Source organism: Trematomus bernacchii, unplaced genomic scaffold, assembly GCF_902827165.1.
Source record: "Trematomus bernacchii unplaced genomic scaffold, fTreBer1.1, whole genome shotgun sequence".
NCBI lineage: Eukaryota > Metazoa > Chordata > Actinopteri > Perciformes > Nototheniidae > Trematomus > Trematomus bernacchii.
In genome coordinates this window covers 14095674-14113118 of record NW_022987727.1, presented here as the reverse complement: position 1 = coordinate 14113118, position 17445 = coordinate 14095674, and the positions used below count along the sequence as shown (strand labels likewise).

The 17445-nt window shown below is 41.1% G+C and overlaps 1 protein-coding gene across 2 annotated transcripts in view; it reads right to left on the bottom strand.

Annotated features, from left to right (window-relative positions):
• The window catches only part of atp13a2 (ATPase cation transporting 13A2), a 33382-nt gene that overhangs the window by 15673 nt on the left and 264 nt on the right, over nt 1-17445 (bottom strand). The window contains exons 1-3 of one of the 2 annotated variants that reach the window (XM_034144663.1): nt 4025-4204; nt 3272-3348; nt 499-666 (exon numbers count right to left, since the gene is read on the bottom strand). In XM_034144663.1, coding sequence (XP_034000554.1) covers nt 499-666; nt 3272-3274 — 171 coding nt within the window. In that variant the 5' untranslated portion in view covers nt 3275-3348; nt 4025-4204. Of the gene's footprint in view, nt 1-498; nt 667-3271; nt 3349-4024; nt 4205-17445 lie in introns of those variants that run through there. The other variant, XM_034144662.1, reaches the window with a different exon arrangement.

Here is a 17445-nt window from a genome sequence, read left to right as displayed (position 1 = left end):
AGTACAACTCAAAATACTACCATAAACACGGTCCTCTTTTCTTTCTTATACTAAGATTCATGCAAAGTGATCAAGATGTCATGAAACAGAAGCAACAAATTGAATAAAGTTATGAATATGCTTACTTACACCGCACCAGCTTTAAGAGCTGGATATTTGCAGATATGGCAGCTATGTACACAGGAATATGTTAATCCACCTTTCAACCCAATGAGTACATAAACAGATGGCAAACAGCCTGGGTAATAAATACTCATTTGAAGTGTGTGAAGCAAGACTTTTAAAAACCTATTAGTTATACAGTTTTTTATTTATTTATACATTTCTAGTTTGGAGATCTTATTTGGAAATGAACCTTTCAGTGCATGTTTCATTAAAGAACATTAAATGATAATGTGACATAAAGTGAAACAGAGGTCAAAAGCAATTATTGCAAGAGAAATCCAGTTTTATAATAATGGGTTTTAAATCAAAGTAGGAATAAATGTATTTTCTCACTCTGATTATCAGAATATCTGCCAGAGCCAGAGGGCAGGAGCAGCAGCGGGTGAGGACACCAAGCCTCGGGCGCCAGTGAAACACAAGCAGGAGGAGACCCAAGGACAGCAGGGCAGCCACGCGACACAACCACACCCGCCAGCGCACCCACTTATAGCCCTGCAGATCCTGGTGGAGCAGAGGAGTCAGACAGTCCATTCAGATTCAAACAAAGGTTCATTTCCATTTCAGTTTATATTTTCAGCACTGTCAAAAGCCATTTTGTGATAGCGGGTTTCAACACAGATACCTGAGCCAAACATGACAGAAAATGTAGCAAAGCATTGATTTCTCCTTATCTGCTTATATAGCAAGTAATACAGACATATATACTATAGATACAGTTATATATCTAGAGGTGACATTGCAAGATTACACCCCACATCAAACAAGTGAAGCACACTAACACTGGCAGTCTGTTAAAAAGCACTGCACCTTAACTTATATTTGTTCCTCCTTTGTGTTTTGATGGTATACAGTAGTAAAATGTGTCTAAATACATTTACTCTCAAGTTCAGTAGATTTTTTTCCATTTCCTGCTATGTTATATTTCTACTCCACTATATTGCAAAGGATTATGTTCTACTTTTAAAGCTGCAGCATTCATGTACTGGACAGAGATCTTTCAAACCTTATCCCAGGTGTTCAGTACTGAACTGATTTCAAATCCTCTGGCTGCCATATTTGGGGTTATAGGAAAAGAGATGCATTTAACTGCAGAACGGCGGGGATCTCTGTCCTTTGCTCTCCTCCTAGCTCGTTGAGCCATCCTGCTTAAGTGGAGGGAGTGTCCCGCCCACTCACTCCCAGTGGTTGATGGACGTTATGTCCTGCATGAAACTTGAAAAGATCAGATATTCACTTTTATATTCAAACAGAAAATGTCAGGAAGCCTGGGAACCTTTTTTTAATGCATTCCACACTCTATAAAACGATCTGCTATTGGTATAGCCCAGGGGTACTCAAACTTTTTTATTAAAGGTCCAGTTGTGAACTTTATACAAGGTCACTGGTCCGGATCAATGCCAGTAAAGTCCCCCCCCCCCCCGAGCGGAGAAACGAAACTGAAATTAAGAAGCAGTTTCTTGGCGCTCTATGCATGGAGTTTCCCGACATGTCGTTGCAGTAAATTAAAGGGTGTTTCATGTTGTCGTTGCTGTGGACCTTCTTAATCTACCTTCTTTGGGGGCCCCCTTCTGGTCCAAGCACTTGCCTGCCTTGCCTGCCTTGCCTGTCGGTAAACGGCGCCCCTGTATACACACACGCATTCAATACATACATACAGTATGTCAAGGTAAACTTGCGGTTAACTTGCGGCCTGCTATGCGAGTCACGCTCGCGCACACAAGTAAATATATATGCACGTTCATTCTCACAACGCGTCAGACACAAGACGCGCGTACATGATGATGTACATTAATTTATCAGAATCTTTTTTTTTTTAATAATGGGACACAGGGTTCGGTCCGGATCCGGACCTTGGTCCGGAGTTTGAGAAGCCCTGGTATAGCCTATCTGCAGCATATGTATGTATGTGTGTATGTATACATTAGATTTGTATGAGTATAGGTATTTGCTGCATGTATGTATATGTATTACACGCATATATATTAATTTAGTGTGTATGAGGCTCACTGGCAGTGAATGTAGGAGATTACTTTAGTCCTTGTTATTGTTTGTTTGTAATTCTTTTTTCTCTTTCTACATACAATCAGTACAGACCACTGTCTCATTTGTATGCATATATTTAGCTTTCCATCTCTAAATGACAAACACTGTTTATGCATTGTCGAAACACAATAAAAATATTTTTGATCAGAAAGCTACCACATTTATTAGATACCTTAAAGGTGGGGTAGGTAATTTTGGAGAAACCAGCTCGAGTGCGCTAAAATTAGAAAATACACAGCCAGAAAAAATCTGCCACTTCCTTACAGAGCCCCTCCTCCAACACACACGAACTCGCACATGACCAATGAGGGCACGAGATAAGTTTGTGCACAGATGGAAGGCTGACAGGCAGGTAGGCCATCCAGTTATTTTAGCCGGGCCGGCTAAAATGATTGGTCGTGCTTTTTACAGTACTACGGCTTCCACAGATGACGTTTTTTTATGGATTTTTTGTCAAAGCACTTAAGATATTCATTGCTATCGGGATGTTAAGAGCATTCCATGGAATATAACAAAAAGTGTATCTCGAGCCGGTTTCTCAAACTTACCTACCCCACCTTTAAGTTCTCAAAATTAAATAATACAAAACTTAAAGGTGGGGTAGGTAATTTTGGAGAAACCAGCTCGAGTGCGCTAGAATTTGAAAATACACAGCCGGAAGAAATCTGCTACTTCCTTACAGAGCCCCTAAAAAAATAAATAACGAAGAATTACTATGGATCAAAATATGATTACAATTCACAAGAAACATGATAGTATATGTAATAATAAAATAAGCAACACTTTTATCAGCTGCAACTTTACAGTAATGTACATTTAAGAAATTATAATCATTAATGTTCCCTGACCCTTAGGTAGGGAACAACATAATTAAACTACCTTATTGTTAACTAAAATAAGCCCTTACCCTACCAGCAACCAAAGTTATAATTCACTTTGCTGACTCATATCTTGACTGCAGGACTTTTACTCATAACAGAGTAATTATGTAAAAGCTCTTCTTCCAACATATTTGCCACACTTTTTAGGTTTAGCAGAAGAAAAAGCCAGATGAGGTTCTTACCATGTGCGAGTCAGGACAGAGCAGGGGGTCTCGAGGACAGGGTGAGGGGAGAGCGCTGTGTGGCTCCACCACACTACCTACAGAACAGGAACAGTGTTTAAATAAACTTTACATCACAACACACACCCTCAGTCAATACTACCAAAACACACACTGCAGTCCATGTTGCATACTGCAATTACTTTTTTAGAGGCTTGTTTAAGTCCTGTTTTTTGAACGATTGTTTTTATACAATGTGGTCTTAGGTGGGCTAAGGTGAGCTCATGCTCCAAGGCAACTTGTCAGACACCCATACAAATATACAACACAACATTTATAGTCTAGGTCAGTGTGGTTAAAAAAACGTTTCAAATCACGTAATACCTCTACCAACAACCCCAAATTAATTATATGGGGGGAAATTAAGTTACGAAATGAACACACAAACTTTAGGAAAATAAGGGAGATATTATGGGAGGCTACCGTACAAATAAACACACACCTGTGTTAGACGGAAACACTGGGCTGCGCTAGAACCAATATGTTTTAATGGCTACGGAGGAGAGTAAAATATCCAATAAAGCATTATACTTTTGCCATAAACTCATTTTAAAGTCCACATATATGGCAGTTTACAATAACCGAGGAGATAACACAGACTGTAAAGTGGTATAAAGTCAGGAATCTCTCGCTTCCGCTTCGGAGGATTTGAAAGAATGTCGAAAGAAAACAACTTCTGTCATATTAAAAATACTTTTTCGAAACTTAGCTTACCCGGAAATGAGCTAAAGTCAAGTGGTAAGCATATTCCAGAACCAATATTTCCTCCAAATGATAAAGATAAAGAGTGTAGTTCGCTAATTCAAGAGCCGCCGCTGTTGCTACCGGCGCGCGTGCAGCGTCTCGAGCGTTTGACACCTGAGCTCAAACACTGCTCCACCGGCTTCTGAAGGAGGCCGGTGTTATGCCGTAGATTGAAGCCCTGTCCGCGGGGACGCGCACAGGTGACGTCATCGCCTGTATTGAGTTTCGCCGAGTTTTCAAAGCTTTTTTCTCTCTTTTGAATGATATATTTCACATCAGATTAAACAACAAACGGCTGAATAAATAATGTGCATACAATTGCAAGGTTGCTCGTTTTAAGGAAAGGCAATGAAAGGATAAGATGTCATTTGTCAGTATAGTCCTATTTCTTAAAACCTTCGCTGTTGTTTAAGTGTCTGATACTTGATAACCACGAATAGTAAGCAATGATATAACAGTAATGATATAACATATATGATAATGTAAGACACTGTGTTATTTTCAATCAAGCCTAAAAGATAATTTGTTCAAACTAGCTCCACTCGCTTTGAATGTAATTTTCCTCTGTGGTTTCCTACTCAACACATTTTTGTATTGTAATGCCACTCATATTTTATTTTTTATTTTATTTTAAGGTGACATTGAATGTTTTGAAAGGTGCCCTAAAATAAAGTTTATTATTGATTAGTGCCTATATCACACTATTAATGTTCCTTATTTTAGACTAGGTTAATCCTGGTGTCAATAGGGAAGATCTGCACTGTTCTCTACATAACATGTTCAGCAGAGCAGGTATTTCTCCTGCCAGATTTGGAACCCCCCCTATCATTTTGTCCAGGATGGTCATAGACTCACCAAAATCACACTGGTGTTTGCTGTTCCCCTCTAGTGTGTGCTCACCAAAGCATTTTACTCTGGGCCCAGCAGGTAAAAAACTAAAGAGGGGCTTCAAAATCCGGCAGACCAGGTGTTGTAGCTGCCGGATTTGGAAGCCCCCCTATATCTTTGTCCAGGATAGTCACAATTTCACCAAAATCACACTGGTGTTGCCTGTTCCCCTCTAGTTTGTGCTCACCAAAGCATTTTACTCTGGGCCCAGCAAGTGAAAAACTAAAGAGGGGCTTCCAAATCCGGCAGACCAGGTGCTGCCAGATATGGCACCCCCCCTACAACTTTGTCCAGGACAGTCACAACTTCACCAAAATCACATTGGTGTTTGCTGTTCCCCTCTAGTTTGTGCTCGCAAAAGCATTTTACTCTGGGCCCAGCAGGTAAAAAACTAAAGAGGGGCTTCCAAATCCGGCAGACCAGGTGTTGTAGCTGCCGGATTTGGAAGCCCCCCTATATCTTTGTCCAGGATAGTCACAATTTCACCAAAATCACACTGGTGTTGCCTGTTCCCCTCTAGTTTGTGCTCACCAAAGCATTTTACTCTGGGCCCAGCAAGTGAAAAACTAAAGAGGGGCTTCCAAATCCGGCAGACCAGGTGTTGTAGCTGCCGGATTTGGAAGCCCCCTTATCATTTTGTCCAGGATGGTCAGAGACTCACCAAAATCACACTGGTGTTTGCTGTTCCCCTCTAGTTTGTGCTCGCAAAAGCATTTCACTCTGGGCCCAGCAGGTGAAAAACTACAGAGGGGCTTCCAAATCCGGCAGCTACAACACCTGGTCTGCCGGATTTGGAAGCCCCTCTTTAGTTTTTTACCTGCTGGGCCCAGAGTAAAATGCTTTTGCGAGCACAAACTAGAGGGGAACAGCAAACACCAGTGTGATTTTGGTGAAATTGTGACTATCCTGGACAAAGATATAGGGGGGCTTCCAAATCCGGCAGCTACAACACCTGGTCTGCCGGATTTGGAAGCCCCTCTTTAGTTTTTTACCTGCTGGGCCCAGAGTAAAATGCTTTTGCGAGCACAAACTAGAGGGGAACAGCAAACACCAATGTGATTTTGGTGAGTCTATGACCATCCTGGACAAAATGATAGGGGGGGTTCCAAATCTGGCAGGAGAAATACCTGCTCTGCTGAACATGTTATGTAGAGAACAGTGCAGATCTTCCCTATTGACACCAGGATTAACCTAGTCTAAAATAAGGAACATTAACAGTGTGATATAGGCACAGATATAAGATCAATAATACACTTTATTTTAGGGCACATTTCAAAGCATTCAATGTCACCTTAAAATACAATAAAAAATAAAATATGAGTGGCATTACAATACAAACATGTGTTGAGTAGGAAACCACAGAGGAACATTACATTCAAAGGAGCAATTAAAGCGAGTGAAGCCAGTTTGAACACATTATAATCTTTTAGGCTTGATTGAAAATAACACAGTGTCTGACATATGTTATATAATTACTGTTATATCATTGCTTATATTCGTGGTTATCAGACACTTAAACAACAGAGAAGGTTTTAAAAAAATAGGACTATACTGACAAATGACATATTATCCTGTCATTGTCTGTTCTGTAGGAAGGAGGAACATAACAGAGTGGACTCAAAAACGGAAGTTTGTTCCAATACGAAGATTGTGACAGATCTGAAAAGTGTCCTTAAAACGAGCCTCCACGCAATTGTATGCACATTCTTTATTCAGCCGTTTGCTGTTTCATCTGATGGGAAATATATCATTCAAAAGAGAGAAAGTAAATAGGATCTTTCGTTTTTCCGCTTAGAAAACGAGGCGAACGCTCAATACAGGCGATGACGTCACTTTGCTCGTCCCCGCGAACAGGGCTTCAATCTACGGCAAGGCTTCAATCTACGGCATAACACCGGCACTTCAACTCCCCCAGCCGCTTCTGACCACAGAAGACCATTTAGAAGATTGGTGACGCAGCTTCCGTTAAATATGCCCATAAGGCTAAGCTATAGTACAAAATTCCTATAGACAGCTCGGTGGAAGTCTTTAGAAAAATCTCAAAACATATTCGTACAATTTTGCCTTTTAGGAAGCTAACTCCTGCTCTCTGATGCAATTTCTCAATGCACTCCGATGCCTGATTTTGTGTTGTATTTGCACTATCCTCCTTTTAATGCACACTTTTATCGTAGTACCTTTAATTTAAATGTAGCCTACTTTTTATATGTCTATGCTATGCTATTTTAATGTAGGTCAACTGTCTACTGTGAAGCACTTTGAACCGCAAGTTTTGTATGAAAGGTGCTATACAAATAAAGCTTATTATTATTATTATTACATTTACTCAAGTAATGTCAGTTCTTAAGAAAAACATTTAGGAACTTTACTTTACTTGAGCATTCTCATACTAAGCTATTTCATACTTTTACTACATTTTGTACGCAAATGTTGAACTTTTTACTCAACTATATTTATTTTACAGATTTAAATACACCCCATTCATACCAAGTGCAATATTAAAGTGATGAACACATAAATTCAATATTTTTATAGAAAAATAAAACATATTTGGTGTATAAATGGGCCATTCTGCATGAGTACTTTTACTTTTGGTACTTTATAGTACATTTGTTACCAATACTTGTTTTACTTTTACTTCATTTAGAATGTAGTATAGTACTTTTACCTAAGCAATTAATCTGAGTACTCCTTCCACCTCTACTTGTCAACAATGAAAGACAGAGAGAAACTGTTGATATAGCCTTTAGAAACGGAGGCTCCAGGATACATAAAGACAGAGTTCAATGCTTCTGTTGTATGCGTGGTCAATTTGACGGAACAACCTGACAGGGAGGGCAGACATACAGTATGAACTAGTTATATAATCTGATAATAGATAAATAAACTATCAAATAAGATGACATTTTTGATTGTTTTACTCTCCTTTCGTATGAACAACGTGTCCGAATCAGAATAAAGTTAATTGTCAATTAAGTTACAGATAACAAATAAATTAAATTAAACTATTGTGAGAATAATAATAAAACAAATATGTACAAAAGGAAAGTTGCAGAGTGCAGGTTGTGCAAAACGTATAATAGGGGTGTGTGCAAAAGTCATATTAAAACCACCACACATTAAAATAACTTCAAACAATTAGTTGAAAATCAAGTCATCATTAAGTTAATAGTTTAATCATAGTGAGAAACACAAGAACACGTATATTATTTGAGTTTACTTGCTTTTCTTGCACATTGTTGGCATTCATCAACATACTGTGCACATACTGCACCATAAACCAAAGCAATGTCTGTTTTGTCCTACAGTGTAATAATGTAAAAGCTTATCGAGCCGAATGATGCAGGTTATTTTGTCAAATCACAAGCCTGCTTTGTTCCAACTAGGCCACTATTTTCCAAAAGGTGCAGAAAGAGGATCAGGTCTGCAATGTAACCCTACTGGAATTAAAGTCTAAGTGTCAGCAGCCAGAATGTCCATTATCTTCACATTGATTTGGGATTGCGAGCCGGTTTTAAGTAACATTTACATACCTCAGCTCAGTAGACAGTCTAAAGTAGACCCAAGAATTCCAGGCTTCCAAAATCATCAATATCCCCTTTTGAATGATTGCTGTCCCAGGAAGCATGCTACAACTGTTTAAATTGCCACTTACACAGTGAATATGTCCCAAGGAAAAATATGACTTTATTAATCCTGCTGTGTCAAATGAGCTGTGGATTGCCCTGAGAAAAAGACCAGGATTTTACTTTAAAGTGGACCTATCATGCTATATTTAAATTATATATTGTAGGGCCATACCTATATAAGGTATATTTATACGTTTCTGTTTTCAAAATACCAAACAGATCATGCATTTTAGCCATGCCTCATTTTGCTCTATGTGCTGTTTGCTGTCTACGGGGCTGATTCTGCTGACCACGCCCCCCTGCAGGAGAGGGGAGCTGTGCTCTGATCAGCTGCTGGGCTGTCAGAAGAGGGGGAGAAAAATAGATCTCCGTCTTCCGTGTTTTATTATATAGAGTCGTTATTCATTTGTTTTAAAGCTCAATAAATAACAAAGAAGACCTTTGACCGGCACTTTTCAAATTTTGTCCGGAAGATTTAAACTTTAACGGACATCTTGACCGGCGAAAGAAACTGAAACTCTGCCGCACGGTCCCCTCGTTCCTTGGAAGAGGCGGAGAGGAGGGTGTTTGTCATCTGCTGGTGGACTAACCGGAGAGAATTACAGTGCTTGCCTCGACGGGGAGGGATTGCATTGAATTAAAGCAGCGGGAGCAAACGCTTGCCTCGGGGAGGGAGAAAAAAAGCCACAGCGGAGAATAAACAGAAGGGTAACCATGGTAACTATGGGCGGGAAGTCTTCTTCGCTGCTTTTGTGGCAGACTACAGCGCCACTTACAGGCCTGGCATATGTAGCGTCTCCAGCGCTTTCGAGCGGCAATGGCCGGCCGTGGCCCAACCCCCCATTCCCCTGATAGGTGGAGAGTTGGCCCAATAGCCGTAGCGCCACTTCTGTGACGTCATAGAAGTGTTCAAATCTGGATCAGTCTGTATCAGATCCGTTGCAGCCCCTTTTTTAGAGATTTGGGTATGGAGGAAAATAGAGAGGGTTGTGTTTTCTGACACTTGGTGAGTTCCCTGGAACACCGGGGACACATAAGGTGCGTTCACACCGGAGTACTTTTCCCACAATAGTTCATCAGAACTACGATATATTTGCGTTCACACCAAAAAGCCCCAGGAACTAAAGTAGCTCAAATGAGTTCGTCCGACCCGCTTTTCAGTCCCTGCTAGAGAGCAGGGACTGTCGTGGGAGAAAATAGTTCGTACGTCTGATTGGCTGTGCGGAATGCAAACCACGCCCGTTTGACTCTGAATTTTTTTTTGGAAGCAGCCATTGTATTTGCTCGCTTACCCGAAGAGATTACTTTTGTGAAAGCAGTTATTATAGCAACACTAAATAAATCATCGGAGCGGTGGAATTGATGAGGATGTCTCGGCGCTTCTGGCGATTTACTCGGAGGACGCGAAGCGCGGCATTCAGAAACTTCTACTGAATGCAGTTTCCGTGGATCAGCAAAGTTAGCAGACCTGGCAAAGTCATGTCGGGACGACTACGAAGGTAAAATAAAATACATGCACTGCACTGTTTTAATCTGCACAATACTGGTCTTAGATGTACTTTTATTTGCTCAGTAGATCGAGCTAGCCATGCTAGAACTTGCTAACGTTAGGTCCAAGCTGGCTAACAACATCTAGCTAGCTAGCTATTCTCAGCCATGCCCGCTATGAACACGTTTTGACTTGTGAATAAGTGTGCAATGTTCTGTAATTTGCTTCACTAACTCATGGCACTAATCGTGTGTTTCAGGCGAGGTGTTTCTCTCAGGATTAGAAACTAGTTTTCCCCTCCGGGATAAAACGATAATATAACGTTAGCAATTAGCATGCTAGCTGGACATAATGCTACCTCTGTATTCTTACCTCTAACAATACATTGTAGTTGCTATAATTTCAAGTAATTTGCAACATTCATTCTACATGTTAATGGTAAAAGCTTAAACAGTTGATTACCTGCATGCCACAAAGACTGATGTTCTAATATTTTTGCACATTTAAGTAGAAATGTAATTGAAATTCTATTTATTTTTCCTTTTTTTTATTGATTGTTATAATTGTACTCAGCCATGTTATGTTAGATGTCAATCCACTTACACTGTAACTACTCTGGCCTTGAAAGAAGGTTACACATCTAACTGATGTCCACTAATCCCTATAAAACAAAGTTCAAGCATACATTAAGCACAAAACAATAAATAAGGGCACTTTGATATTTATTTTTTATTTGATATTATTTGATCCTATCTTATACTTTACACCTGCATTTTGTACAGGCGATGGACTGCCGTGCCATGGTCAGCAAGGAGAATGAGGACCTGCATGCCAAGGAGATGCACGACGAACGGCTGCTGCATTCACACAAGGCCCAGGAATCGAGGTGGAGCAACAAAATACCTTTCAGGCTGGGCTTCTGGCAGTGCTAAGCGAGCTGATAAAATCCAACAGGCCTTCAATACAAAAATTAAGAAAAACTTGTCGTCGTTGATAAACTGTACAATGACTTGTTGGGAGGCGTGTGGTGCAGTGGTCTGGTGCGTTGGTGTTCGGATCAGGGGAGCACAGGTTCAAACCCCACTGCAGTCAGGATGTCGTTGTGTCCCTGGGCAAGACACTTCACCCCAAATTGCCTACACCTGGGACAGTTAATTTTGTATTATTGTGATTATATATATATATATATATATATGCCACTGTTATTAATACTGACACCTAACTTTGCACTAAGGTGTGTCTGCTGCTGAGCCTACCTATTGTTATTATATATATATATATATATATCTATATATCTATATCTATATATATATCTATCTATATATATATATCTATCTATGCCACTGTTATTATATTGTTTTGATACTACTGACACTTATTGATCTGCTGCTGATAAATAAAAGAGAACCTACATGCACAGCACTAGCATCATGACTGTCTTTGTTTAAACCAGCAGCAGTGCAGCGGTACACAGACTAACCTGTGTGTGTGTAACGTAGTTCTTCAGGTGTGTATGCTTAACATGTATGTATTTATCACAGTAAAGATGGTATACAACAGTTTTTAAAGAGCTTTCAACCTCATCCCATTGTCTTTAACACACATTTAACATAATAATATACTCATTAATATACAAATATACAGTATGAGTACTGTTTTGATACTGACATTTAATCTTTGCACTAAGGTGTGTCTGCACTATTGTAATTGTGTCTGTTGACTGGTAAATAAAAGAGAGAACCAAACGCACTGTACAAAAGATCAGCTTTATTGTCAATTTACAATTTCCATGCTGTTCAGATGCCTCTCCCCAACGTTGCTTCCAGGCGAATACAGAGGAGTTGAAAAGAGCCCTTGGACATTCGGAAATCTTTGATCCACTGCACATTGGTGTACGTTGGCACCACCTTCTCCCACCAAGCCGATGTTCTATTGTTCACCCAGAGAGAGCGACGCGTTCCGTAGTATTCGCATATCTGGAAACGCATACAAAGACACAAATTAGCCCTACATAACTCCATAAATCCAACATTAGATAGTATTAATGTAATTTAATGAACGTACCATTGCTGTTCTTTGGGCGTGATAACGGTCATCATGCTCAGCTGTCCTACGGCGAAACATGTCCATAGCGTGTGCTTTTCGTGGTCCAATCCTTTTATTAAGGCTTCTTAACCACCTTCGCCTCCGACTCAGCATTTCTATTGCATTTGAATGGTCGATCTGTATTTGTATTTGTGGTTATTGGCTTAAATAACTCCGTTACGAAGCTGTATAACACGACCACCAAAACGTCAACTCCATACCGTGTCTGAGGTCGGAAGGTAAACAGAAGCATACAGCGGAAGCGGAAGTTTTTTTTCTTCTTCTTCTCTCGGTTTTTTGGCGAATTGCAACTTTAAGATGCATACCGCCACCTACAGTACTCGCCGTGAAGTTGTTTGCGGCCTGCCAGTAAACCCAAAGCAGAAGAAGAAGAAGTGACGTCAGCGGCTCATTTGCCTAATCCACCCCCAGGAACTCATTTTGGTGTGAACGCGATCTGCTTTAGTTCATCAGAACTAAAGAGCTCTCATGAACTAAAGTTCTCATGAACTACTGTGGGAAAAGTACTTGGTGTGAACGCCCCTATTTTCATGTATAAAAGACGTACAAAAGTGCATTTTGCATGATAGGTCCCCTTTAATCTTCAACCATTAAACAGGACAAACCTGCTTTGATGTAAAAAAACAGTATCCAGCCCACAAATGAGAAGACAAACACAAGACTGTCATCTGAGCTGAGAAGGCAAACAATGCCTAACTTCAAACAGAACCACACCAGCTTCGTCTACAACAGGCTATGCTGACATTTTGTGCACTCAATTGTTTGGTACCCGACTCTATGAAAATTAGCCAACACTTTTATGTCACTTATCGGCCTACATATACGTCAATCCTGAGCCAATAAACACAGATTTGTCAGTAGGGCTCTCCTTGTGACACTTGTGGTTGAGCACTTTACAAAAAACACAACTGACAACACACAGGGCCGCTGTGCGTTAGTATAATTGGGAGCAGCGGTAATACCAGTAGTTGTTTGCGGTAGTAGTGGTGGTATTGGTACCTTGTTAAATGGGGCAGTAGTGGGGTCTGTGCATTATACAGACAGGGACAATGTTGCTAGGGGGCTGTGCTTTCTCTTCATGATTAGTCAACTATTGGTTTTAGTTTATTAAAGTATTTTGTCCATTACTAATTTTTGTATGTTATTATGCTGAATGACTTATTTACAAGAGACATATGAGCAAGATTTAAAGTGAAGATTTTGCAAATTTCTTTTGCAGATGAACTCAAGTTTTTCAGATGAGTCAGATTAGAGTTAACCGGCTAAAAATGTCTTTAGTTGAGAAGAGTCCTAGTTTCTGAGGAGAGATTTTGCTGTTGCATTTTAGCAGCTTACACACCAAACTGACACCAAAGAACACGTCCCGACGGAACGTCGCCTCACGTCGCCTCACGTCGCCTCACGTCGCCTCACGTCGCCTCACGTCGCCTCACGCCGCCTCACGCCGCCTCACGTCTCCAGCGTCTTGGCCATGTTTCGCACTGGAACACACCCAAGCCCCCAGGAAGTGCGCCGGACTCTGTGCCCAACATTCGTTGTGTCCAAAAACGGCGGTACTGCAACTTCCATATCAGTCCGTGACGTCACCCGGCCCAAAACAACTTTTTCCCATTGACTAACATGGGGAAAGAGACGTCTTTAAATCGGTGTTTTTTTTTTTTTTAACTAAATAAACTACCCAGTATTAACTATTTTATAGCCCTTATTAGAATCATTCGGTCCTTAAAGTTGTAAAATGCACTAAAAGCCGAATCTAGATTTATTTTCTCTCTCCATTCATTCTAGTGAGCTGGCCGAGAGTGGGAGCTCGGGGGGCAGGGCTTAAGGGGCGCATGCTCTGTGAGCGCACATACGGGTTCTTCTGCTCTGGCAGCCAGGCATGACGGGTAATCTGTGACGTTTCGCTCTCTCAAAAGTTGGGCCATTTTGACTTCATGCGCCAATGAGCAGCTCTCATAGGAAAGAACGAGACCCCGCCTCCCACGCTGTATAAAGTTCTTATTATACATCCATGAACACACCGCAAAGACTTCAGCCGACGGCCAAGTTGCACGTACGAACTGCGCATGCGTGAGTGGCAATAACTCTCCTTACCGGCAGGCGGCGGTAGTGTGTATTCGTCATTCAAAAGAGGCAACAACCGGAAGACAGACTGCGTGATAACCGAGAGAAGAAGAACAGACTGCGTGATATAAACAAACAACAAATAGCGTGTGCGTTCCATTTTCACTCTACAGCGAGAAGCTCATGGGGCTTTCCCGAACCTGTGTCGAGAGCTGGAGTTAAATGAAATCTCAGATTTGCCTTCTTAATCTCAGCCAATAGCCGCGTTCACACCAAGTACTTTGCAGTACTTAGTGCCGGCACTTAGTGCCCCGGCACTTATTACCCCAGGGCACTTAGTACAGATCGCATTCACACCGGAATAAGTTCCCTGAGGGAAGATTACGCAAATGAGCCGCTGACGTCACTTCGTCTTCTTCTGCTTTGGGTTTACTGGCAGGCCGCAAACCACTTCACGGCGTATACTGCCACCCGAAGTCCCCGGCCGGAAGTCCCCGGAGTTGGGGACTGGCTTCAGTAGAAGCTGCTGGGAGTCCCAGCAGCTTCTACTGAAGCCTTCCGAGTAAATCGCCAGAACGCCGACACCTCCTCATCTCCACCGCTCCCATGTTTTATTTTGTGTTGCCATAAGTTAGTCTCTCTGTGTTTGTGCGCTGGGCGAATGCTAATGCTAATAATGCTAATGCGAGGATAATAAAATGGCGGCTCAACAAAACATTTCAGAGTTTTACGGGGCGTGGTTTGCAATTCGCCCAGCCAATCAGAACTGGGGCACTTTTTTCCCCCAGGAAAGTACCATCTCTCAGCAGGCACTAAAAATGGGGGTAAAAGTTCCCGGCTTGAAGTACTCTTTTTGGTGTGAACGTGACATAAGGGGTACTAACGGAACTAAACGCGAAAAGTACGGGGAAAAGTACTCCGGTGTGAACGCGGCTATTGACAGCTCTGCATGCATCCCCTGGATATTATTTTATTAACTGCTTTCATCGCGACGCAATGTTTCCAGTGCGAACAGCTGTGAGGTCCGTGCAGAAAGCAGAGCAGTGTGTATATATCACTCAGTATAACAGGCCTACATTACTCTCTTTATTTGTATGCTTTAGTTTAGTAGGGGATATATCCAGTCTCTGATTGTGTTACGTTATGCGAGTGCTCTCATATTTGTTTGATTCTAAAATTGTATATATTTATATAAATATATGTGTGTGTATATGTCCGCATATGTAGCCTGTTATTGTCTCATTATACCGCACTGTGAATGAATTAAAAGTAAATATATAAGTGGTCATGAACACATCTGTCCATCAGACAGAGGGCTGCTGTGCCTCCTGTCATCATTAATGGACGTCTCTTTAAAATGACCGCTCAGAGAGGATTTCTCATTTCTCTAAACGCCTGCTGCTTCCACTCCCCTCTCCTCGGTTCCCCTCCTCGACTCCTCCGCTCGCATCTCCTGTGGGCGGGACTAAAACACGAGGATAGGAGTCGAGGAGGGGAGTCGAGGAGGGGAAATTAGAGAATTGAGAAGCCTTCCATGATGTGGCCTGCCGACATGGCCACTGTCATACAGATCATAAATCAAAGCCCTCGATTGGTCTCTGTGTGTCATTCAAGCTCGGGATAACTACAGCTCAGGTGAGGTTAAGGACTCTCTGAGTGTTTAGATAGTTAACTTAGTCTAAGTTCTCAGTGGGTCTCAAACACATATTTCCATTTGAGGGGGTAGTGATTAGTAAAATATGCATGAATAAAAAAAAGAAATGTTAACTAGGTGAAAAAAGGTAAGATACACTTTTAAAACTTGTTGAGAGCTAAAACTAGTCTTTGCTGCTGCCTCAAAGAGGAGCAGGGGGAGAAGAGCAAGGGGGGAGAGGAGGGAGAGCTACACTATATGAGCTACCACTAAACGACTCACAGTCTGAAAATTACCATTAAAAAAACCCTGGACGTTTACTTTTCGTTTTAAGCATCGTTTTAAGGTGTAAACCTTTCATTTTCAAATGCGCGTTCCCGTGACAAGGGGTGCATTTCATGCCGGGGGTGCATAATTTGGCACAACACCGGCCTGACTTATTTTCTCGTCCGGTCCGGCCCTGGCTGTACCTGTTCGCTCTGCCATCGCGTGAAGGGTCTGCTCACAAGCGACCAACAGAAAGGTTAATGTTAATGTTGTTGTTGCACGTCACCTCACCTCACCTTACAGCACCCCCCCAACCCAAGTATATTTCAGATCTGTGGGAAACACTGCATCTCACTGTGCAAATGAGAGCAAAACAACTGCTTGGCCAACCCTTTGGCTTGGCATGAAGGTGAGAACATGTTTATTTATTCTTTGTTTTATTTGTTTTTCACGTAAAATGGCTCTTTAAACATCCCTCCAGTTACAGGATTGTTCTGACTTGAACTACACAATAATAGGATAGTCTTATTAAAATGCAGTGGTGTAATGTAACTAAGTACATTTACTCAAGTACTGTACTTAATTGTGATAGGCTTGTACTTTACTTGAGTGTTTCAATGTTTTGCTCCTTTGTACATGTAACCCACTACAATTATTTAGTACCTTTAGTTACTTTACAGATTTGGATTAATGATGTGAAATATAATCAACACTTAAATAAGACTTTAGTTACAACTGGAGTAAATTCACATGCTACCCAGTATTCAAAGTCATTCAAACTAGCTGCACCTTTACCAGCTTTGATAACACTTTAATGATCAATAATTATAAAACATATCATATATTGTTCTGAAATGGGCCAATCTGCAGAATGACTACTTACTTTTGGTACTTTAAGTATATTGTGATGCTAATACTTTTCTGCTTTTACTTGAGTAACATTTTGATTACATGACTTTTACTTGTAACAGAGTATCCCTACACTCTGGTACTTCTATTTTTACTCAAGTACACGATCTGAGTACTTCTCCCACCTCTGCTAGAAGGGGGTTATGTTGGCTTGCCATAGTGGGAAAAGCACCGTTACAGTCCTAGCTTTTTAACATTGATCCAGCATGCACCCAGACGCCAGACGTCATTATTAATGTGATTAAATACACTTGTGCTTTTCCTACTGTGAAGTTCAAGTAGTAGCTGTTAGTGTTAGAAGCTACATTGCTATTGGAGTTTGTTTCACTGAGCAAAAGTAGCCTACGATAAATGAATAAGCCCTTGAACCGGATTATTCTGTAAATGGTTGTTACCTTATAACCCG